Raw genomic sequence first — 23,896 nt, forward strand, 5'->3', positions numbered from 1 at the left:
GCTGTTCCATTCTTCTCTTTCTTGATGGATTTCCCTTGTAAGAAGGTGACAAAAATTACAAAGCTATTTTTAGAAGCGCCAGAAGAATTCGTCAGTTGGAAATCCTTTTGTTTGGAGAAATTACTCCAAGTGTCGGAGGTAGAAGGTGGTGCCCCAAAGGCCAGGGGTGCACGTGCTGGAGAGCTGGTGCAAGCCCACCATCATTCTTTCCTCCTTTCTGCTGCGGGGGAGGACCGGGCCCAGACTGCGAAATCCAGTTTGGCATCTTCCAAGTTTGGGCTGATCTACCTGCCCTGGACACAGGAAGGGGTCGGGGGCACCTGGGTGACTCAGCCGGTTCGGTGTACGACTTCGGCTCGGGTCATAATCATGTGGTTCGCGAGTTCAAGCCCCGCGTCGGGCTCTGTGCCGACAGCTCGGAGCCTGCAGCCTGCTTCGGGTTGTGTCTCCTTCTCTCTGCCCCTCCCCCACTCACACTGTCTCTCTCTCTCTCTCAAAAATAAATAAAATGTAAAAAAAAAAATTTCCAAGTTAAGACAGAAGTGGTGACTATCCATTCTAAATGAATGGATAAACTGGCCTATCCATACAATGGAATATTATTTGGCCGTAATAAGGAATGAGGCACTGACACATGCTACCACATGAACGAACCTTGAAAACAAGATGCTAAGTGAAAGAAGTCAGACACTAAAGGTCACATATTCTATGGTTCCATTGTGTGAAATGTTCAGAATAGGCAATTCCAGAGAGACAGAAAGTAGATTGGTGGTTGCCCTAGCAAGGGAAAATGGGACGTGTCTGATAATGGGTGCAGGGTTTCTTTTGGGGTGATGAAAATGGTCTGGAATGAGATAGTGGTGATGGTTGCACAACTTTGTGAATTGAGCGCATACAGTACCCTTTTATTTTTATTTAATTTTTAAGCAGGCTCCGCGATCAGATCAAGGAGGGGCTTGAACTCACCACTGGGAGATGGAGAGTCACATGCTCCACCCACGGGCCAGCCAGGCCCCTCCCCCCCAGTACCCTTTAGAAAAGGGTGATACGATTCACAGATCACAAATTTTTTTAAATGTAAAAAAATAATGTAATTTCAATCAGACTCCCAACAACATTGTGTTTTGGGGAAAAGGGGCAACAGGAAAACGATGGTGTTTAATCTGAAATTCTTTGGAAAAATACACCTGTCAGAATGGGCCATGAAATGTAGATGAAAATCGGTTTGCCCTAACAGATTAAAATTGAAATAGAATTACCCAATAAAAACACCGTAGCAAAGGAACAAACGGATCAACGCAAAAGAACGAAGAAACGTAATAGCGTATATATAAAATTTCATACATGATAAACGTGGTGTTCGGATGGAAGGGGCATTTATTAAACGCTGAAGGGAAAATACTACGAGTTTGGCTTTCAAATTAACTTGTATTTTATTAATCCTACTGTAATGCCCAGAGTTCAAGAGACCCCAAAAAACGAGCCACCAGAGTCCAGAGCCAAAGCCAAGCGGCAAGGGTCGTTTATTGCAGGTTCGAACCCGGTCCTCCGCGCACTCGTTGCCGGTGACGCTAAGAGGCCCCGGGTGAGGTTTTTACAGCCCTTTTATAGACAGGTACAAACAAGTCATGGGGAAATCAGGGATTTTTCACAGTTACAGAGCTGCAATTGGTTGATATTTAAATTTGAACACTTAGCAGAATTCGATTGGTTCCTGCCTTTAGGTCAAACCACAACTGGGGGTACGGGTATCTCAATGATTGGTCAGGAATACGCGGGCGCGCCAAGCAATTGTACAGAAGTGGAACAAGCTGGTTAAGTTTCAGTTTGCTCAGGCCTCTCATTCCCCCCTTTCTCAAGTACCTGAGGAACCAATCTTGGGTCCTACAGTGTTACCTAATCAAGCTCGCTCTCCATGTCTAGGAGCTGATACTGCGGCCTAAGGACCATAATCTGAATGGTGTTTAGTCTGTCCCTGATAAAGTTCATTATTTTGTTGATTATAACAGGGCCGAAGGTAAAAAGGAGGAGGAGGCATAGTAGGGGGCCCAAAAGGGGAAGAAGGTAGGGGAGAAACCCGTGGAGTCCTGACCACAGTGGGTATTCGGCTAGTTCTTTTCGTCGGCGTGCGAGGTCCTCTTGGAGCTGTTTAATTTTGGTCCGAACTATTCCTGATTTATTGGCATAAAAGCAACATTTGTCTTGTAGGGCTAAGCAGATGCCGCCTTGTTCTGCGGTTAGCAGATCCAACCCTCTTCTATTTTGTAACACCACTTCTGCTAGGGAATCTAGCTGGTCTTGCAGATCCTGGACTGTCCCTGACAAGGCTTCGACATCGTCAATTAGTTGCCGAGAGAGTCGCAGATAGGAGTGTATGGAGACTCCTAATCCTGCTGTCCCGGTAGTTAATGCGCCTGTAATTCCTAGGCCTACCGGGAGGGGGATAACAGCCACAGCTCGTTTGGATCTGCCAGTTACAAAGTCCAGACTAGGGATGGGCATGGGGGTTTTTCCTGCGACTAAGTCGATATCTGGTAGCAGGGTGGCCAGGATGCATAGTCCAGTGCAATTGTGGGGAAGATAGGTGTAGGCTAGGTTATTTCCGCAGACGAAAACGGTGGTGTTGGTACTACAGAAGGAGGAGTTGATAGTGACGTACTGGTGGCATTGGGCAAGGGATACGATCCCTACATCTATGCTGTTATTCTGGGAGGTAAGATTATGTATAAAGCAAGAGGCATCGAACGGGCTAATGAATTGAACGGGGAAGGGGTCAGGTAGGGAAGAAGGAAAGCAGTCATTGGTCATTGGTTATGCTGATATCAACTTCAGTGGGGATGGCGATGGGTCGGGGAGTTTGCTGGGGTAGGCAAAGCCAACAATCTTGGGCTAGAGTCGGGTTAGAGATGTTTAAGAGTAAGAAAGTGGTTTCTAGGATAGACATTGTCTGAGGGTCTAACTCGTAAGGGCTGTGCCTAGGGAGAACTAGGGGGTGGAATTAAGCCGTGGATACATTCGTTCTGCGAGGTCCTTAAGCCTCGTTTGCGTTTCAATCTGTCTGGCAGCGTCTTGGGGTCCTCCACCGTCAGACACATGTACGGGGGCTCGGGGGTTCCAGCAGGTGGCGGCTCCCACTGAGCCAGTCAGCCAGCTTGAAGTTGCATATTGTTATCACTGGCTATCGCTGCCCTGTTACTCTGTAGGATGGCCCTAAAGTAGGTAGTGGAGTTATCTGGCCCTATACGTTGCTGATAGGAGTCATAACAAGAGCTGTGCACCGACTCCTGGAGAGTGGAGCAAGGGCATTTTGTCATGGGGGGCAGGGGCTTGGGTTTGTTCACACATAACCACTGCTGTTGTTGGAGTCCTGTGGTGTCATAGGTCTGGGTTAAGTAAGCAGTCGTGGTCCCACAGTCTTGGGTTTGAGTGTAGCTTCGCTGTAGACCCCCTCCTCCTACAGAGCCGGCCACTATTCTTTTACTGTGTGGCAGGGCAATGGTGCTAACCACGCCACCTCTGCAATCACAGGGCCTTCCATACAGAGCTTCGTACAATCTCTGTTTGTCAACGGGGGCATTTAGTCCTCCCTCCAGGAGTTTGAGGTCGAGGGCTAGTAGGACAAGGGTCACTATCCTGAACATGTTTAGGGGAGGCACGGCGCAAGGTTAGTTTCAGGGGGTTTTTCTTACTCCGGTCTACAGTCCAAGTAGTATTTCTATCAGTGTGTCCCACAAGGTCAGACAGCGGGTCAGACAGGCTTAATGTGGGTGTGGTGAATCCAGGTAGGGAGGTTATCTACCTTGATGGCGGTGGGAGTTGTCAGGATGATTTGGTAAGGTCCCTTCCATCTGGGTTCAAGGTTCTCCTGCCGGTGTCGCTTGACGAGGACCCAGTCTCCTGGACGATACTGATGGGGAGTGGGTGGGGGCCCCGTCTCATACAGTTCTCTTAGTTTAGGCCACGCGGCCTCATGAACCCGCTGTAGAGCCCTGAGAGAAGACAAGAGGCTGTTATCTTGGTCAAGATTAGGTATGATAGGTGTGGGTTTGCCAAACGTGATTTCATAGGGCGTAAGGCCCAACTTGTACGGGGAGTTGCGAACCCTGTACAGAGCGTAGGGGAGTAATTCTACCCAATTAGCGCCAGTCTCCATAGTCAATTTAGTAAGGGTCTCTTTTAATGTTCTATTCATTCTTTCTACTTGTCCTGAGCTTTGGGGCCGGTAGGCACAATGTAATTTCCAATCTGCCCCAAGTACGGAAGCCAATCCCTGACTTACCTTAGAGACGAATGCAGGTCCATTGTCTGACCCTATCGTTACTGGATAAACCATACCTGGGCAGGATTTCTTCGGGGGCCTCGGGGTCCATGGGGGTGTACTGCCTAAAGGCTTCCATTAATCTTTCTTTTTTATTTAAAAAATTTTTTTTCAACGTTTATTTATTTTTGGGACAGAGAGAGACAGAGCATGAACGGGGGAGGGACAGAGAGAGAGGGAGACACGGAATCGGAAACAGGCTCCAGGCTCTGAGCCATCAGCCCAGAGCCTGATGCGGGGCTCGAACTCCCAGACCGCGAGATTGTGACCTGGCTGAAGTCGGCCGCTTAACCGACTGCACCACCCAGGCGCCCCCCATTAATCTTTCTAAAAAGGTGGCAGGGCTCTCTGTCTTACCTTGTACTACCGAGTACACCTTGGCCAAATTGGTGGGCTTGCGTGCTGCAGCCCAGAGACCCGCCATTAGAGTCTGGCGATAAATGAGCAGTCGTCCCCTACCTTCTGCCGCGTTGTAGTCCCAATCAGGCCGAGTCAGGGGAAACGCTGCATTAATGAGGTCAGGGTTCACAGTGGGTCGACCGTCTTCCCCGGGGACCAGCTTCCGCGCTTCACGTTGAATCCTCTCCCTTTCTTCCGTGGTGAACAGGATTCGCAAAAGCTGTTGGCAGTCATCCCAGGTAGGCTGGTGGGTGAACATTATGCTCTCTAGGAGGGCTATAAGATCTCTAGGGTTATCAGAAAACCGAGCATTTTGGGTTTTCCAATTATAAAGGTCACTGGTGGAGAAGGGCCAATACTGGAGTCGGGGGTTGCCTGTTTCATCGGGGGGTCCTATTTCCCGCAGGGGTAGGGCCACAGTGGAGTCGGGGAGGCGAGAGCTTGGCTCACGCTGGGTGCACCCGCGAGTTCGGCCGGCTGGCCCTTCGCTGTTGGTTTCATTTTCAATAGGGCTTGGCGCGGCTGCTGCCCCTAGCCTCCCTGGCTCCCGTCCTCCTGGTTCCCCTTGGGGGGCAACCAGCGGGGCGACTGGTGGGGCGGCTGCTGCGGGCAGGGCCTGGGGTGCGAGGGGAGGGAGATGATAGGGTGGAGGGTTCAGGGATAGTAGGTCCTGACTATCAGGCAATATGGGATTTAGGGGCGCTGAGGGGGTTCGCGGCTTGGTTGGGTCAGTGGAGCGGGCCGCGAGAATCTTACAGGACCCTGAGGAAAGGAAGGGAGACATCCAGGGTGGAGGGTTTTCAACAAGATCCTGCCAGACGGCGATATAGGGAACCTGGTCTGGATGGCCTTCCTTTCCTGGCAGGAGGGTTTTGGCCTTGACCTTAGCAACTATAGGCAAATAAAAAGTGCCCTCGGTAGGCCAGCCCACCCTGAAAGTGGGCCACTCAGACCAGCAGAAAGTGATGTCTCGACCGACGGATGTCCAGGCTTAGGTTATGGCCTCTAGCCTGGACATCCCTGAAATTAGCCAGAAGAAGGGAGAGAGGTGTACTCTGGTTCTGTCCCATAGTCTGTATAGGAAGAAATAGATGGGTCAAGTTAGTTTATGTTCCGGGAGTGAGCCGGATATACCTGCAGAGGAGAGGAGACAAGTTAAATCGCAAGCGCGGCGGCAAACAGAAAGTGCCTTGGTAAAGAGACCAGATACAGAACGGGTGTCTGTAACCCGAACAAAGAGTTCCGATGGGCCAAAATGGTGCCCCAGACGGGTGCCAGAGGACGTCTCCTACTGGTCCCGACTGACTGCCCCATAGCGCGTCCGCCAGGGCTGTCAGTCTCTGATACAGATCCTGCGCGGGAGAGCCAGAAACGAACAAACAGGAACGGACAGAGCCGGCTCACTTACCGACCGGTCTCAGAAATGACCCGTTGACTTGGGGTCTGGTGGGTTTGGGGGTATCCCGGATGAGCCCCCAATGTAACGCCCAGAGTCCAAGAGACCCCAAAAAACGAACCACCAGAGTCCAGAGCCAAAGCCAAGCGGCAAGGGTCGTTTATTGCAGGTTCGAACCCGGTCCTCTGCGCACTCGTTGCCGGTGATGCTAAGAGGCCCCGGGTGAGGTTTTTACAGCCCTTTTATAGACAGGTACAAACAGGTCATGGGGAAATCAGGGATTTTTCACAGTTACAGAGCTGCAATTGGTTGATATTTAAATTTGAACACTTAGCAGAATTCGATTGGTTCCTGCCTTTAGGTCAAACCACAACTGGGGGTACCAATGATTGGTCAGGAATACGCAGGCGCGCCAAGCAATTGTACAGAAGTGGAACAAGCTGGTTAAGTTTGTTTGCTTAGGCCTCTCACTACCAGAATATAAATTTATTTGAAACACAGCATTCCATGCTAGTCGTTCAACCTAGAGTCTCCTAGCAGCTTGAAGATCCACCAAGCGCCGTCGGTCCGCGGCGTCCCGGCCCCAGCCCCGGCGGGGCGCCCCGGCCCGCCCCCCTTCACCTCCGCCGTCCACGACCCACTTCCAGCCCAACCCCAGCGGTGCGCCCCGGCCGGCGACCCTCACCTCCCGGGTCCACAACCCACTCCCAGCGCCCCCAGACCCCGGCGGAGCGCCCCGGCCCGCCCCCTCCCCTCCGCTCCCGCGCCCAGCCGCCGGCGCCCCCTCGCGGCGCGCCCCCGAGGCCCTGCTCTGAAAGCAGTGGTTGGCGGGCAGACGTGAAACAACTAGAGAAATTTCTCACATGACCTTTGGGACGAATCATTTGCCTTTTCCTAAGCAGGTAACTGAGTGAAGCGGGCCAAAGTGGCGGGAAGGCTCCCTCCCTGGCCAGAGGCTGGGCCTCCACACAAACGTGGCTGGACCGGGGGACAAACTGTTTTAATTCCCCCACTCTTGCGTATTGTCTTGTGGGCTACCTACTTGCCCACAACAAACATGGATTCTCCTCGCCCCAATTGCGCCTTGATATGCTCTTCGGCAGCCATCTTTCTCCAGGGCAAGCCGAAAGCAGGAAGGTCACACCCTACCTGTCTCGGATAATGCCAGACGCCTTGAAATCAACAAGAGTCCAATTGGAACCGACGCTTTCACCGGAACGGCTTTTCCTCACGACCGGAAGGGGCTGTGCGTGAGGGCGTTGGGGGCGGAAGTGACGGGAAGGTGGTAGTGGGGTAGTTGGCGGGTGGTTGAGCAGAGCCGGTCGCCATGTCCGCGGGGAGCGCGACGCATCCCGGGGCCGGCGGGTAAAGCTTCCTGGGCGAGGGCATCGCGGCTTGCACGGGGCAGAGGAGAGACGGAGGGACCGTTGGGAGCTGCGTATGGGTGGGGGGGGGGCGTTGAAGTGGGAAGTGTACGTATTGGAGGGTTGGGCTTTTGGGGAGAAAGACGGTGAGCAGGCCTTGGGGCCCCCGAAAAAGGCCGGCAGGGAGCAGAGGGAGACGGAAAGCAGGGACTTTTCGGAAGGACCGGCCAAGAGGAGGGGCAAAACGGGGCATGTGGGACAGAGTGGAGTTTTCTCAGAGGGGTGATGGAGTAGAAAAGAAGTAGATTCTGGAGTAGGGTCGAAATTAGTGAGGAAATACTGCAGTAATTGTATAAAGAGAGGTGGTCATTTTAATATTGATAAGAGACTTGAGGGTGTAAAGAGGACACGATAGACGGCAAATGGGGTGCTAAAGCGTAGTAAGGGGAAGACTAACACGAATAAAGCTTTGGGGCCCAATATTTTCCTCTTTTTCCCGGTAGGCGCCGCAGCAAATGGGACCAACCAGCGCCAGCCCCCCTTCTCTTCCTCCCGCCGACGGCCCCAGGTGGGGAGGTTACCAGCAGTGGGGGAAGCCCTGGGGGCTCCACAGCTGCTCCCTCTGGAGCCTTGGATGCTGCTGCTGCTGTGGCTGCCAAGATCAATGCCATGCTCATGGCCAAAGGGAAGCTGAAACCAACGCAGAATGCCGCCGAGAAGGTACTTGAAGTTGAAGGGACTCTGCTAATTGCGATGTTATTACGGGTTGTTTTGTAATTGTGCGGTCCAAGAATCCTGTGTGTAGAGGAGAAAACCGGGACCCAGTAATTTAAGGATCACTTAGTTTTGGAACATATCAGATGATATTTTGTCATTTGTTTTTACGAGGCAGCTTTGGTTGGTTTGACTACATTTACGGATCAAATAGCTCATTTTGTCTTTGTTCTTAGTTCGGCCTGCTATCTACATAATCATTTAAAGCAACGATGTAGTATAGTTTTCACCACATGTGCATTTTCCCTGAAGTCACATGAGAAAGTCCAGGTAAATCAGTGAGCTTTAAAATGTCTCTAGTCAACTCTGCTCAAAAATACGTTTATAAAATGTCCTTTATAATTAGAATCTAATGAACGTCTACAGTGTAATTAAACATGAAATAAAATGAACCGTTTGTATGTTGGTTGGTTTGCTGTTTTCATACAAATTGGTCATTTTATAGAATTTGGTCATTTTATAGAATTTGTGGTATAACTAAAATCTCACCACTAGACTGGATCTGAACTTTGAAGTCTTTAACTTATCCTGTAATAGGAAACCAGAATCTTCTACAGGACGATGCGTATAGTGGCTGTTTGTAGTGCTAGAATGCATGCTTTGCACTTAAAAGAAATCCTTATAATTTTAAGGGATGGATTACTGTCTCCAGTTTACAGAGGATGGAAATTGGGCGTGCGTGTGAATGTCAAGTTGTGTAATTGTGTAAGATCTGTCATGGTTGGCACACGTGTGACTTCAGAGTCGCCTCGGACAACTGGGTGTTTAGCTTTTGCTTGAAAGCCTCTGGAGTTGGAGAATTCAGTGTGTTCCAAGGCTGCTTGCTCCATTATAATTCTCATTTGAAAAAAAAAGTTCTTCTGGGGGCGCCTGGGTGGCTCAGTCAATTGAGGTCATGATCCAACTTCGGCTCAGGTCATGATCTCATGGTTCGTGGGTTCAAGCCCCACGTCGGGCTCTCTGCTGACAGCTCAGAGCCTGGAGCCTACTTCCGATTCTGTGACTTCCTCTTGCTCTGCTCCTCCTCTGCTCATGCTCTGTCTCTCTTTCTCAAAAAGAAATAAACATTTAAAAAATTAATAAAAAAATAAAGCTGATTTCCATAGTACCTGTGAAGAAATGAGTTCTGTGTTTGCAAATGCAATTTAGGTGAGCAGCGACTGTGTTAATTATAATTAACACGTTGTGATTATTTCACAATGTAACTGTATATCAAAATATCCAGTTCACCTTCAGTATATGTACACAATTTTTGTTTGTCAGTTATACTTCAATAAAGCTGGGGGAGAAAGGAAAATACAATTTTTTGTTAGCTGTCCTGTGTATGAGTATGATATCAACAGGCCATAACGTGCCTGGATGTTTAAGTATTCAAGTTCGGCAGAATTGGTGGGAACTTCTAGTGAATTGGAAGTTCGTTATTCGTTGTATTTTGATGGTTTGCAAAGATTGAGTCCGTTGTCCGTTTGTAAGGTTTACAAGGAGCTATAACATGCTGGTGATCATGGAGTGCTTCTTGAGTAATAAAATTCTTAATACTGATGTGAATCACTTATTTTTTTTTCCTCTAAAAAGCTTTTGAGCTCAGCAGGCGGCAGCACAGTGCACAAATAGTGGATTTAGAATCAGAATATCTAGATGTGAAACCCAGGGTCCTCGGTTCTTGGCCTTAGATATGTCGTGGAGCCTCAGTTTTCCTCATCTGATGGGGTTGGTGACATGTACCTGGGTGGTCCCCGACAGTGGCTGCTGCCTCCTGTAGCTATTTAAATTAAAATTTGAGTGAAAAGTAAAATTTAAAATGGAGTTCCTCGGCAGGGCACTTGGACACGAGGCTGACGGCGCCCACGTTGGACTGCCAGGTAGCTCCCACTGCCGGACGGCACTGCCGGCACCTTTGAAGGTGGCCCCGGGGTTCAGGGAGGTGAGGTGTGCTTGAGCCAGCGTGCTGAGTGGGGGGCTGAACAAAGATGAGATGTTGCTGAATCTAGTTTGTGTCCGTGATTTAAAAACATGTCTGACGCAGGGGCGTTTGGGTGGCTCAGTGGCTTAAGCAACCGACTTCGGCTCAGGTCATGATCTTGCGGTTCGTGGGTTCGAGCCCCCGCATAGGGCTCTGCGTCTCTCTCTCTCTCTCTCTGCCCCTCCCCTGCTCATGCTCACTCTCTCTTTCTTAAAAATAAATAAACGTTAAACAAATATTTAAAATGTAGCTAATGCATAAGGAAGTAAACTGTATTTTTATCTTCCTGGAGCAGATTTGTGGGACATTGGTCCAAGGCAAGAAAAGGTTGGGGAAGGCCATCTTGGGATGAAATTTTTCTTGAATAACTCCAATCCAGCTATCTGGAGTTGCCCATAGTTGAAGTTGAAAGAAGCCAGATCAGATTTTAGGATTTTGCTGGACTTTTCATCCATTCTCTTAGTTCTTTAGTAGAAAGTAATGGGTTGTCAGGTAGAACTGACGGGTGTTCCAGGTCACTGCAAGGATGGGATTAGGTGAATGTAAGGTGCCATGGCCGCAGCGGTGGCACAAGGGCAGCGTCCGGTTACACAGGTGAGGTGTGTGGGTTGCTGGACTCTGCCCTGTATTTTTTTTTTTTAACTTAGTTTTTACATTTATTTATTTTTGAGAGAGCACAAGTGGGGGAGGAGCAGAGAGAGGGGGACACAGAATCCGAAGCAGGCTCCAGGCTCCCGGCTGCCAGCACAGAGCCCAACGTGGGGCTCGAACCCATAAACCGGGAGATCACGACCTGAGTCGAAGTCAGACGCCCACCCGACTGAGCCACCCAGGCGCCCCTGCCCTGCATTTGACTGCACGTACGGCTAGCTGGTTGAGGTGCAAAGTGATCTTGTGATTTTCCCCGTGCAGATGGCAGTGTAAGGTTTCTGGGATCATGTGATCACAGAAACGCACACGTGGCTGAGGTTACAGAGAGACCTGAGGGTTGCCTTCGAGTCAGTTGACAATACTCGGTGTCAGTTCAGTGAGGTTTTGTTTGCTCGTTATGTCATTTTTGCAGAACGACCCAGGCGTGTTTCCAAAGTGTGTTTGCAGGCAGGTTTGGGGAACGGTAAGGTGGTGGTGGGACTTGGGAAGGGCCGGTTGTAAATTGGACACCAGAAAGATACTATTTCATCTTACAGTCTTTTTGATCTAATTACTCTTTCTTGGTAGCTTCAGGCTGCTGGCAAAGGCCTAACTAGCAATAAAAGCAAGGACGACCTGGTGGTGGCTGAAGTCGAGATCAATGACGTGCCTCTCACGTGCAGGAACCTGTTGACTCGAGGGCAGACTCAGGATGAGGTGGGGAGCTGTGGGGCCTCTCTGGGGACGGCGGTGGCTGGGCGTGGTCTTGTGAACGCGGAGAGCGGAGTCAGACATTGATTAGCGGGTTTGGGTCATAATCTCCAAAGTCAGGGTTGGGTTGAATTAACCGCAGAGGAACTTTCTAGTGAAGGTGAAGGAGCCGATATGGGTGGACTCCCTGGGTCAGCTTGAGCAGGAAGCGATTTCCGATACGGGAGGGATTCCTGTACAGACGTCATTCCTGTCTGTTGGTGGAATGAACGCATGGGGAGAATCCATCCCGCTGCCTGTCATCGAAGTCGGTCAACTGTCACATCATCCTTTTAATAGAATGTTTCCTTTTCAGATCAGCCGACTTAGTGGGGCCGCGGTGTCAACTCGAGGGAGATTCATGACAAGCGAGGAGAAGGCCAAAGTGGGGCCAGGGTGTGTATGCACTTCCTCTGCTTTGGGAAAAGATTGGACACGGGCTCACGTTAGTGTGTGTTTCATTCTGAGGAAATAGGTGTAAATATTTGGTCAGCAGCTTGCTAGACGTACACGCATGCTTCATAGTAGAACTTGGGAACGTCTCAGACGTGCGTAAGGAGGGTCGGCAGCTCTCGTCCTTCCTGCTGCTCTTTGATTTTTCATTTCACGGGTAACGTTTTCTTAGAGGAAACACGTTACGGGCAAGTGTAAGATGAGACAATTGCTAACATTTAACGGACACGCTTCTAAATTTCTGTGTGGGAATGTTTCCCCCAACAAAAGGGCGTGTGTTTTGTCGTGATCTCCGTCTATAAAACATCCTTTTGTCCGACTCCTTGCTGTGTCCAGGGTGGCTGGATTATCTATGTAAACATCTCGTCCCCTTTAGTTCGTCTCTCCCATTACTCGGTGTTTGGGGGCGGGTACTCAGGCAGTGCAACATTTTTCACGTTGGCCCGAACCAAATATAATTAGGAAGCAAAACTTGCTCCCCACCTGAGACAGTATATTGCAACTGTGTGCGTGCCGGTTGCTGTTTTGAACTTTTTTGTCTTTAGACACAGCTCTTTTTTTGCTGACAGCTTGTTATGAACTGTATGGTTATCGAAGATCTTCTCTGTGATTACAGTCAAAATCTGAATCTGAGCCACTTTACATTTAGAGTCGAGAGTTGCTTTGGTTGCGGGCCTCACAGCCATGGGTCTGTGCGCTCCTGTCACTGTCACCCCGGTCATTTGGATAGACAAGAGCATGTCTGCACGTAACCTGTTAGCCAACAAAAAGGAATTTTCTCAAACATCCGGTTATCTCGGTTGACTAGATCCCCGTATTCAGGAGCCCATACGAACAGATTTGATCCTGTGTGGGCTGGCTAACGTGAAGCAACCAGAAAAGTTTATTTAGCCCCAGCTTTAAACCACGTTCTTAAAAATTAGCAACAGTCATTTCTGTGAATATAGTGCCTTTGCTTTACTTGAAAAGTATAAACGTTACAAATTCGGTGGCCCATTTGGTTCCTTTGGTTATGACCAGTTTGGGATCATCATTTTGTATTTCTCTTTATAGGGATCGTCCGTTATACCTTCATGTTCAGGGCCAGACACGGGAATTAGTGGACAGTAAGTAACGGTTGGTCTCACATCTGCTTTTTGTGAAGGGCGAAGTATAGGGCTCTAAGTAACAAGTTGGCAGAATGTTCCCGGGCTGTGCTAACTCGTGTGTATGAACCGCTTACGAATGGGCTGGGGGTTTAGAGAGGCTGAGAACCACATACTTGGGGATCCTCTAAAACGGATTAGTACATGGGCACCTGAGCGTTGACCTTTGTCACGAGCTGGTAGTCCGTGCGTTCATCCCATTGGTATATAACATCTCACCCTGTTTTTCCACAGGAGCTGTAAACCGAATCAAAGAGATCATCACCAATGGGGTGGTCAAAGCCGCCACGGGGACGAGTCCAACTTTTAATGGTGCAACAGTCACTGTCTATCACCAGCCGGCGCCCATTGCACAGCTGTCCCCAGCTGTTAGCCAGAAGCCTCCCTTCCAGTCAGGGGTATGTTTGGTGGAGAGATCCCCTGACAGCTTTGCCATTTCTGTAAAATTGACATAGGCCACAGAAAACGGGAGATGAGAAGAACATAGAAAATCCTGAGATTCTGACCTGAGAGTTCCCTGCTAGTGCTGGCCTGGTGACGCGCCCTTTGGAAAGGGCGTTGACGCAGTCGAGGGCACACCGTTCGCTGTGAAGTTAGTGGTTTGGTTCTGTGTCTGTAAATGTGACGGCAGCTGGAGGACTAAGAAGGCTGAGTCTGGTGAAGCAAGACTCTGCTGATACAATCCTCCTAGAGAACAGGGTGGGCGAGAGCAGCCCTCACTGGAGGACACCACGGGGCTGACTGCACGACCCGACACGCCGCTATCGCGTCCCGGGAGACCGCACCGGGCTCTCCCTGCCTTGCGGTGGCCTGGGCCGTGGTCGTGCTTCCTGAGCCGCGAGTCTTTGTTTTATGCCTGTTTTGCTGAACTGAGGAAGGTGTTAATGTTCTAGGTAGGTGCGTGGGATAGGCAGATCTCATTTAAATTAAGTTACTATAGGGGCGCCTGGGGGGCTCAGTCGGTTAAGCATCTGACGCTTGACCTTGGCTCAGGTCATGATCTCAGGGTTTGTGGGATCGAGCCCCACGTCGGACTCCATACTGACAGCGCAGAGCCTGCTTGGGATTCTCTCTCCCTTTATCTCTGCCCTCTCCCCTGCTTACGCACTCATGTGCACACGCACTCTCTCCCTCCTTTTCAAAATAAACGTTAAAAAAAAAAAAAGAATTTAAGCTGCTTTGTAAAGTTTATTTTTATAGGCTCATGGTAGAAATTATTTGGAGTCCTTGTTCTAACAGTGATTGAAGGTATCTGGAGGATTAAAGTCTTGCGCATAATCATTTTCAAGATTCGGATTTAATTATGTGTCATGTTTAATCTGAGGTGTTCTGTTCTTCCACAGATGCATTATGTTCAAGATAAATTATTTGTGGGTCTAGAGCATGCTGTGCCCACTTTCAATGTCAAGGAGAAAGTGGAAGGTCCAGGCTGCTCCTATTTGCAGCACATTCAGATTGAAACAGGTGCCAAAGTCTTCCTAAGAGGCAAAGGTTCGGGTTGCATTGAGCCAGCATCTGGCCGAGAAGCTTTTGAGCCTATGTATATTTACATTAGGTACGTGTGGATGGGTGGGGCTGAGGACATTTGAATGCTTGTCACCAGATCAGTACAGGCAGGGATAATTCAGAAGGTGTAAGAAAATAGGTTTAATAAACCTTAACGTGAGGGACTTAGGTCAGTACTAGCAATAATCAATTTGTAGTTACTTAATAAGAATGATTGAAATAGGAGGTGGAATTGCCTTTTTTAGTATTCAGGTTCTTGGGTTTTATACAATCTCTGACCCTAAAGTAGCTGTGATGAGCCTAAAGTAACCTTTTTTTAAACCTACGACGGTATTCGTGTACTTTATAGTGATTTTAGTGGCTTTTAAAAGTCTTATGTCAAGAAGTACTATAACTCAGAGATACCAAAAAGTGTATGTCTCGATGATACTGGTTATATCTTACAGGGCTTCTGTTATGTTATTTTGTGATTTTCAGAAAGTTAGATTTGTGCTGCATTAAAGGTATTAAACTTACAAACAGTATACGAAGTGAAACACGATTCTGTGTCTTTTACTTTTCTCCTCTTTGAATTTTCTGGGTCTTCTTTCTTTGCAGCCATCCCAAACCAGAAGGCCTGGCCGCTGCCAAGAAGCTCTGTGAGAATCTCTTGCAAACCGTGAGTTCTGTTCGATTGTCTGATATGCAGAGAACTGCTGTGTGGGGCTGTGTCTGAGCCCTCTTCCCACCTGCACTGGTTTCCGAGGGCTTCAGTAACAAGTTGCCACCGACTAGGTGACAGAAACGTATTCTCTGACTGCTCAGGAGGCCAGACACGCAGAATCCAAGCGTGGGCAGGGTTGGCTCTTTCTGAACAACACCGTGCGGGAGAATGTTCCACGCCTCCCCCGGCCTGCAGCCCTTTGCATTTTCACCTGGTGTCAGCAGAGCTCCGTTCTCTGTCCCGGTGACACCTGGCCTACTCCTGCCTCTCCTTGTCCATCTGTCTCTCAGAAGGGTGGCAGTCCTCGGATTTAGGGCCCACTGGAATCCAGTGTGACTTCATCTTAATAGCGTGTATCTGCAAGACCTTGTTTCCAAATAAGGTCACATTCTGGGGTTTTTGGCAGACGTGACTTTTGAAAGGACACCATTTAAACCATACCGTTCTGGCCACTAACATTCTCTCTTAAGGAAGTCAAACTACCCTAGCGTGTCCTCGCTGGTGGGCGTTTTCTTCTTTAGGGGGCATTTCAGTATGGAGTTTTGGAAATGTGCAGGCCTTCAGTGTGAAATCTCAATGTCCTCAGTTACTTAAGTAGTCGATACTTTTAATCTCGGTCAGGTTGTTTGCTGTGGGCCTTCCAAGTTCTTTTCAACAGTAAGTTTGGCTAAATAAGGGAGGAAGGTGGAACTACGATGGTTTAAAACCAATCGGCAGTGCTTTGGCCTAATTGCTTATTTGAGTATTCTTTTTATTCTGTAGTCTAGTAACCAAAAGTTAAACCGGGAGGCCTCTTTGCGTAGCACCTGATGGAAACCAGGTTTGGGGTTGACTGTTCAGCGTTGTGTTATTTGATACGTAAGGGTTCCAAACTTTTGGGAAGCTGTTTGCTTTGCTTCTGCAAAGTAACCTGATTTACCATCCTTTGTATCAGACAACTGCCCTGATCACCCCCTGGCTTTGTCTCGTTGCTGCGTGCGGCGACTCAGTGGGATGCCCAGAACGAAGAACTGGATGGGGGAGGGGAGGCGGGGGGGGCATACTAGCTCTGCGCTGAGCCTTGAGCTCCTTGAGGACAAGTCCAGCAAATAAAAGAATGAATGATTTCTCATTGGTTATATTGACAACTTAGGAACTTCCTACCTTCTGTATCTGTGTGGCTGTGGATGATTTTTACCTCAGAGTTGGGTCTCATTTGGGGGATTTTAAATAATCTCTACACCCGACATGGGGCTCAGATTCACAACCTTGAGATCGAGCGTCACACACTCCACCCATTGAGTTAGCCAGGCGCCTCGTGCCTTATTAAAATTTAGAGTAAACAGGTCTCAAATAGGTTGAGATACCAGTGGAAATATTTTAATCCCCGGCTGCTTTAGTCCCAGAGCCAGACCCTTGTAAATAATCCACAAATTGGGACTGTCCCATATGAGTTTGTCTTCCCTTCTCTTGCAGGTTCATGCTGAATACTCTAGATTTGTGAATCAGATTAATACTGCTGTACCCTTACCAGGTGTGTATGTCTCAAAGTGTTTCACGAAGATAAATGCGTTGTTAGCGATATCTGTGTGTAGAATAGATACTTAAGGCTAGACTAAGCGTGCCAGGGCACTCAGAACCTAGGGTGATTTGAAAAGCCATTCGTACCTCAGTAGTTTTCTTCCCTAGAGATTAAGTTAATATTCAGCTAAAATGTCTCATTCTGCTGCAGCTGATTAAACACTTTTTTTCTTCCCCCTCAGGCTATACACAACCCTCTGCTATAAGTAGTGTCCCTCCTCAGCCACCATATTATCCATCCAATGGCTATCAGTCTGGTTACCCTGTTGTTCCCCCTCCTCAGCAGCCAGTTCAGCCTCCCTACGGAGTGCCAAGCATAGTGCCACCGGCTGTTTCACTGGCACCCGGAGTCTTGCCAGCATTACCTACTGGAGTGCCCCCTGTGCCAACACAATACCCGATAACCCAAGTGCAGCCTCCAGCTAGCACTGGACAGGTAGGACGCCAGGGCGGGAGCCGGACGCCGCTGTGCTGGGGGAAGCCGGGCGGGGGAGGGGCGCGGACGCGGCGCGTCGTTCAGAGAGAGCAGGTGTGTAATTTTGGTGCAGCGGGAGGGGTTTTCTCCCGTTCCTCCTGCGTTCCCGCCACCAAGCTACCCGAAGGCTTCGGGGGACAGCGTGCACACTCCAGTGTGTTCGTCCTCAAGCGTGTGGCACCGGCAGACCGGTGTGTAGAAGAGGGGTCGGCGAGCTTCCTCTGGAATGCTGGCCGCCGGCTAGGTTGGGTGCTGCGGGCCCTGCGGGCTCCGTCACGCCTGCCGCGCCCGGTCGGCAGGCGCACGCGCGGCCCGAGACGATACCGAGTGAGTGAGCGTGGCCGTGCTCCGGGAACACTCGAGTCGCAAGTGTACAAGGGCCACAATCGTAGTTTGCCTGCACCTGCCTCCGGGAGAGGGGAGCCAGCCCACGCCACGCCTCCACGCGTTTGGAACGGAGTCCCTAAGCTTCGAAGGAAATCCACCTTAGGCAGGGGTTCCTAGGCCAAGGGCTACACGAGCTTTGCCAACTTAAGGATCGTAAATGCTCTCACGGAATTCTCAAACCGTGTAAGAAAGTAGAATTTTCGGGAAGGGTAGGCAGCTAGCTCATCTGGATGGATGGTGTCCAACCCTACGTCCATCAGAGAGCAGAGGGAAGCTAGTGAGTGAGCGCACGGTGATTGATGGCGGGCCCTTGACCGTGGGCCTCTCAGAGTGGACCCGTGCCAGAGGAAGTGCAGCCCCGAACCATTGCCCGGCCTCCTGATCGGTGGGCTGTGAGCACTGAAGGGGGCTGGACAGGGAGAAACAGCAGAAGACTTCGCTGAATTCTGGCGGTGACCCTGAGGCCTAATCACGTGCCGTCTGTGTCTGGCAGAGCCCTAGTTCTCCAGCCGCGCTGGAGAACTTGAGCCGTTCTTGAGCCGCGCTGGTCTGTGACCAGAAATGTATATGGTGGAGCAGGCTCTTTAGGGTTGGGCTTGAGAGAGCGGGCGGCCCGGGCCCCTCGTGCATTCCCGGGTTTGAGCTGTGCCTTCCTGGAATATAATTCAGCCCATCCAGGCTTTGGTTTCCTTATAGAGAATGGGCGTGGGACGCCTGGGTGGCTCAGTTGGTTGAGTGTCTCTCGATCTTGGCCCAGGTCAGGAGTTCAGGCTCGAGCTGGGCACCGCCCTGGGTGTGAAGCTTACCTTAAAAAAAAAAAAAGAAAAGAAAAAGAAAATGGGCGTAATGATAATATCTCAGAGATCACAAAGGTTAATTGAGGTGACCCACGTGTTCAACAAGTAATGGCTATTTGATAAGACTTGTCTTATCTCTCTGACGCGTGCTGGGTCAGTCCTTATTCCTTTTTGGAACAATCTCTTAAAACATTAGACTCCCCGGGGCGCCTGGGTGGCTCTGTCGGTTGGTTAACCGTCGGACTTCGAACCGATTCTGTGTCTCCCTCTCTCTCTGCCCTTCCCCTGTTCGTGATCTGTCTCTCTCTGTCTCAAAAATAAATAAACGTTAAAAAAAAAAAAAATTAAAAAAAAAACATTAGACTCCCCGTTGCTATGACAACTTACCCACGGAAGTGGCAGATGGACTTGCTTTTGCCACGAGCGTTGGCAGCCTTTATGATCCAGAAAGAGCTAATCGCGTTGATTAGAGGAGCTTAAATTGGAGAATGTTTGGCTTGTAACTTCTGAACTAAGTAAGTGGCTAGAATTTGTATTATTTGTTGGTCACGTTTGCTCCTAATCGCCCAAGTGCACAGCAGATTTTTCCTAAGAGTTGAGAGCACCTTAGAGATCTGCAGTTTTGCATTTCCCTACCGTCAGGGTGGGAAGGCTGTACTGTCACCAGATGATACAGGAAGGAAACTCGCGACCAGAGATACAGGATTTCTAGGATACATGTGCATCATTAAAATGTATTGTAACTATGTGTCCTTAAACTGGCTGGGCATTCTCACACCATTTTTCCCCTTGGTTTGTTTTGGTCCCAGAGTCCGATGAGCGGGCCTTTTATTCCTGCTGCTCCTGTCAAAACTGCCTTGCCTGCGGGCCCCCAGCCCCAGCCCCCGCCCCCGCCCCAGCCCCCACTCCCAACTCAACCCCAGGCACAGAAGAGGCGATTCACAGAGGAGCTACCAGATGAACGAGAGTCTGGACTTCTTGGATACCAGGTTAAATAAAATACTTTTACTTTCCTCCCCATACCCTACTGTATCTTTCCTTTAAAGAAAGAAATTCACATCTATGCCAGTTGTTTTCCCAATAACGAGGATTTCTGTTTTCTGGAATCCATTTAGATTAGGGTTTTTTCCTTGGGGGATTAACTGAAAGCAAGAATGAGTCCCTTTGGGTGGGTTTGTCTTTGGGGTCAATATGATAAAATCCAGAACTCCACATAGAGAGAAGTATAGGTCTCTTATGACTGGCACCTGGAACGAGTCGTGTAGATTTCTGCACTTCCTCTTACACAGCACTCTTGAAAGCCTCAGATAGTTCTCGCTTCCCTACACGTCTCACCAAAAGGTATCATTCTACCTCCCAATAGTGGTTTGTATTTAAACCTTAGCTCCCAATTTACTATTCTGTCTCTCCATAAGAAAGAGTGATTTTTTTTCCTCCAGTCCCCCACCGCCCGCAGAAAAAGGTGGCCAGAATGTGATTCTGTGCATAGTTATAGTCATTCGAGTATAAGGTTTTTAAAAATATTATTAAAATGTTTAGTTTTGGTGCAGTTTTGTTTCATCAGGAGAAGCACCTGCGCTTTTTGCCAGAGTCCTTGAAGCCTTCTTTGAAACACGCTTTGAAGCATTTTTATAGTTCTAGATGGAGAGTTGAAAACAGATGCAGGTAGCATAATCAATCATGATGTCCCCGAGCAAGTCCTCCGTAGAGAAGAGTGATCTCTGTTTGGGCCGTGGTTACGCCCCAAATCCCAGAGAGCTATGTAGTGCAGATTACTGCAATTGACCAGAAAGACAAGGCACTTGACAGTTACGTTAAGGAGCTAAAGTCTGTACAGCAGTTGTAGATTTGCTAATGCCACTGTATTTTTCTGCTCATAGCATGGACCCATTCATATGACTAATTTAGGTACAGGCTTCTCCAGTCAGAATGACATTGAAGGTGCAGGATCGAAGCCGGCAAGTTCCTCAGGCAAAGAGCGAGAGAGGGACAGGTAAGTTCGTTGGAGCGGAATTACATGAATGTATTAAGACGTCCTCTGTTTGCATCGTTAGTGAGAATGGTCATTGCTGTGGGCTTCCCGTGTTCTAAAACCGTAACGAGATCCTTTGGCTCAAATAAGCTCCTGTTCTTTGTAACGGATACGCTAATGGAGAATAGGACGCGCCTCCCAGTCTCCGGGCCGCCGTACTCGACTTTGAATAATTCAGTGCTTGTTCATTCAGGCATCTTCCTTTACCTTCACTGCCTGCATCTTGGCCGTTTTCCTAAGCGTAGGCAGGGACAGGAATCTGACACAAGCCAAGTTTGCTACTCAGAATCCTAGAACCCGATGGGTTGAGGTACGCGAGTGGAGGTCCGGCCTGCCACCCGGGGCTCGCACTCTCCTGTGCCATCCTTTGAGCCTTCACTAGATGAGCCTAACTTCTCCCAGCAGCGCATTCTTGTTTTGGCCCGGCCCAGCCTGGCTGTGTAGACGGGCCTTACAATCTGACAACTTGATGGTAGCTTGAAGGGTGGGGTCAGGCGGAAGGGGTAGAAGTGGATGGTTACCTGCTTCGTGTCTGCTGGACAGGTTCTGATGGATTGAATCTGTCTGAAAGGGCTGTCACATTTTTTCTCCTAACAGGCAGTTGATGCCTCCACCAGCCTTTCCAGTGACTGGAATGAAAGCAGAGTCTGATGACAGGAGTGGGTCTGGGGCCGGAGCAGGGGGCCATGGTGAGTGAGGTGTAGCTGGGGACACTCGGGTGGCTAAGACTGTTCCTAAGCTGTTAGTTTTCTGACCTGATGTTCACTCAGATGGCACTCATTCAGGTGTTTAATCCAGCTTCTAAAATCTACAGGCTAATGAGAATACTTGTTTTTATTTAAAAGGACGACATATAGTTACACGGGCTTTAATTTTCAACCGACGTGTGTCTAGGAAAGAGTTAGTTAACTTATGTTTTATGCATAGCATTAAAGCCCTAGGAAATACTAATGATTGGTAGGTCGGTTCAAAATTTTGTTGCCTTTGTTATCTGAATACCTGGAGGTAATCTGATGCAGACTTGAGGACTGGTATTTCGGGGCACCTGCCTGGCTCAGCCAGTGGCACATGTGACTCTTGATCCTGGGGTCCTGAGTTCGAGCCCCATGCGTAGAGCCTACTTTTAAAAAAGATTGATTTTTCTTTGTATTGGGAGCTGAGCTACTTCTCTCTGCATAGCTCTATCGATTGAATGGTCAGCCTGTGGCTGTTGAAAAAGCATTGCCTCTTAGTATCCCAGAACTCTAGATGTGTAGAGGAATATGGGGCCACTCGTGTTCTTTGCCTGTAGTAATAAAAGTGAGCAAAAGAAAATACATTTTTTTTCTTTTCTTCTTTTTTTTGAACTCTTTAAAAGGTGAAATATTAGCCTCCGGAGACTCACTTGCTAACTTTACTTTTTTTTTTCTTTTTTCTTTTTTTTCTTTTTTTTTTTTGTGTTTCTTTTTTCTTTCTCTGTTTTCTTACATGGTTCTGGTGGACTCACACTTGCTGATGCTGGTGCTGTTTTTCGTGTGATCTTCAACGTTTTTGGGTGACCATTGACCCTGTGACCTCAAAATGGTGTCCAACTAACCAATTACAATTAACATCTTTTTTTTATTAACGAATTTATGGTATTATCTTTTTTTTTTTTTTTTTTTTTTTTTTGTCTTGGTGGGGAACGGGGTTGGGGTTGTTTTCTCTATTCTAGATTATCCAGTCAAGAAGATGAAAACTACGGAGAAGGGATTTGGGTTGGTGGCTTATGCTGCAGATTCATCTGATGAAGAGGAGGAACACGGGGGTCATAAAAATGCAAGTAGCTTTCCACAGGGCTGGAGTTTGGGCTATCAGTACCCTTCGTCACAACCACGAGCTAAACAACAGATGCCATTCTGGATGGCCCCGTAGGAAACAGTGGAGCAGAGCTTTGACCCTCGGTGACTCTCTTTAGCAATAATGCATGCGTTTGATTTAATAAGACTCTGGGGCCTGTACCGGGAACCATCTTGGACCTTTGCAGAAGTTAGAGATGCAGCGTCTCCTTTCTCAAAGTGTCTCGTTCTTTTTACAACATCCCTGTTTCTGCAGTGGCATAGCATCTGTTAACATTTACTTAGAATCACAAGTTTGTCTCAGAAGCTTTTTAACAGTTGGTGAAATGTGCTTGTTCAACAGAGCATCCCAACAGGGTCATTCCCATATACCTTTGACCTGGTCCAGCCTTTTCCACACGAATGGCCCCTATTCTGACGAAGAGAAGGTTTTATTTGTATTTTACTACTGTTTGGTCAATTTTGATAACAACTGGTTACAAACGACGCCTTAGTATTTATTAGTGGGGAAATGATCTTAAGACCATCCTTTCCTTTCAGCACCTTTAAATCTAAGGACAATGCATCCCTGTTTCATTTTTGCATTCTTTTCTGTTTTTGGAAACTTCAGTTTTACTAATTTAAAACTGTTGGATATAGCTGGATCCTGAGTAGGAAGATTAAAGTTTTTTGTTTTTTGTTTTTTCTTCCCTGTGTCTTTTTACTGGGATGAGCCAAAGCTGGCACCTTCAGGCACTCTTGTCTCAGAAAGCCATTGCTGTTTTTATTGCCCTTCTAAGCTCCATGTCGTCAGCTGGGTCAGAGAAAACTGCTTGATCAAAGCTGGTCAGAACTCCTCACAGAAATGAAACACAGTGGTCTGCCTCTCAGAACTGGTTGCAGCTCAAATAGAGAGATTTGACCGCTCAGTAGGATGGATGGCGGACTTAGTGACTGAAATTGCAACTTGTCCTTTTTCTTGGCATTACAGGTTTTGCCAAAAGAACTTTTTTGTATCAAATATTGACGTGTGAAAGAAGGAGCTAGTCTGCTGAACCAGGAGTAGTTTGAGATACTGAACTGTCATTTTTGCACATTTGAATACTTTGCAGGCTGGCTTTGTATAAACATATTCTCTGGTTTCCTATATGTTGTAAATATTTAGACCATAATTTCATTATAAATAAATGTATAAATATTCTGTTGTGGTTTCTCTGTTCTCTTCTACAACCCGTCCATACGCTAAAATGTATAAACTTTTACTGATAGCTTAATGGAATTACAACCCACCAGAAAGATACATACACGGGCCCAGAAGTTTCCATATAGTTCCAAGAATTGATGACTTAACAGAGTAAACTCTTCAAAGTCCAGACGAAAACATCGAGGATAATTATAGTGGACTCCCTCCGTTCTCGTATTTTAGCCCTCCTTTATGGAACATGGTT

At 48.4% G+C, this 23,896-nt stretch overlaps 2 protein-coding genes and 2 non-coding genes across 9 annotated transcripts in view; 3 read left to right on the plus strand and 1 right to left on the minus strand.

The window, feature by feature from the left end:
* The window catches only part of KHDC4 (KH domain containing 4, pre-mRNA splicing factor), a 32,958-nt gene extending 9,309 nt beyond the window's left edge, over positions 1 to 23,649 (plus strand). For 3 of the 5 annotated variants that reach the window (XM_047093095.1, XM_047093096.1, XM_047093097.1), the window contains exons 3-16: positions 7,217 to 7,359; positions 7,981 to 8,197; positions 11,433 to 11,561; positions 11,911 to 11,990; positions 13,101 to 13,153; positions 13,427 to 13,590; positions 14,536 to 14,747; positions 15,296 to 15,356; positions 16,857 to 16,914; positions 17,144 to 17,397; positions 19,430 to 19,609; positions 20,501 to 20,613; positions 21,250 to 21,341; positions 22,346 to 23,649. In XM_047093095.1, coding sequence (XP_046949051.1) covers positions 7,217 to 7,359; positions 7,981 to 8,197; positions 11,433 to 11,561; positions 11,911 to 11,990; positions 13,101 to 13,153; positions 13,427 to 13,590; positions 14,536 to 14,747; positions 15,296 to 15,356; positions 16,857 to 16,914; positions 17,144 to 17,397; positions 19,430 to 19,609; positions 20,501 to 20,613; positions 21,250 to 21,341; positions 22,346 to 22,545 — 1,956 coding nt within the window. In that variant the 3' untranslated portion in view covers positions 22,546 to 23,649. The other 2 variants (XM_047093098.1, XM_047093099.1) reach the window with 2 other exon arrangements.
* On the minus strand, positions 1,652 to 6,851 carry LOC124521910 (syncytin-2-like). 2 transcript variants are annotated; one of them, XM_047093101.1, is made up of 2 exons: positions 6,126 to 6,851; positions 1,652 to 3,989 (listed from the first exon to the last, which is right to left on the minus strand). In XM_047093101.1, the coding sequence occupies exon 2, from the start codon at positions 2,806 to 2,808 to the stop codon at positions 1,897 to 1,899; it is 912 nt and encodes a 303-aa protein (XP_046949057.1). In that variant the 5' UTR covers positions 2,809 to 3,989; positions 6,126 to 6,851; the 3' UTR covers positions 1,652 to 1,896. The 2 variants fall into 2 exon arrangements, with proteins under 2 accessions (XP_046949057.1, XP_046949056.1); XM_047093100.1 differs by having other exon boundaries at positions 4,778 to 6,851.
* LOC124521924 (small Cajal body-specific RNA 4) lies at positions 13,823 to 13,951 on the plus strand. Its single transcript, XR_006964628.1, has one exon. It is a non-coding gene; the product is annotated as a small Cajal body-specific RNA 4 (non-coding RNA).
* On the plus strand, positions 18,111 to 18,242 carry LOC124521928 (small nucleolar RNA SNORA42/SNORA80 family). The gene has a single exon (XR_006964630.1). It is a non-coding gene; the product is annotated as a small nucleolar RNA SNORA42/SNORA80 family (small nucleolar RNA).
* Positions 23,650 to 23,896: the final 247 nt, after the last annotated feature.

The sequence above is a fragment of the Lynx rufus genome, unplaced genomic scaffold (assembly GCF_022079265.1).
Source record: "Lynx rufus isolate CCGP_SWC_20201006 ecotype Redwood Valley unplaced genomic scaffold, mLynRuf1.p SCAF_31, whole genome shotgun sequence".
NCBI lineage: Eukaryota > Metazoa > Chordata > Mammalia > Carnivora > Felidae > Lynx > Lynx rufus.

Excerpts from the sequence above, each read along its gene's own strand:
- LOC124521910 (XM_047093101.1), bottom strand. The coding sequence starts at position 2,808 with ATGACCAATGACTGCTTTCCTTCTTCCCTACCTGACCCCTTCCCCGTT.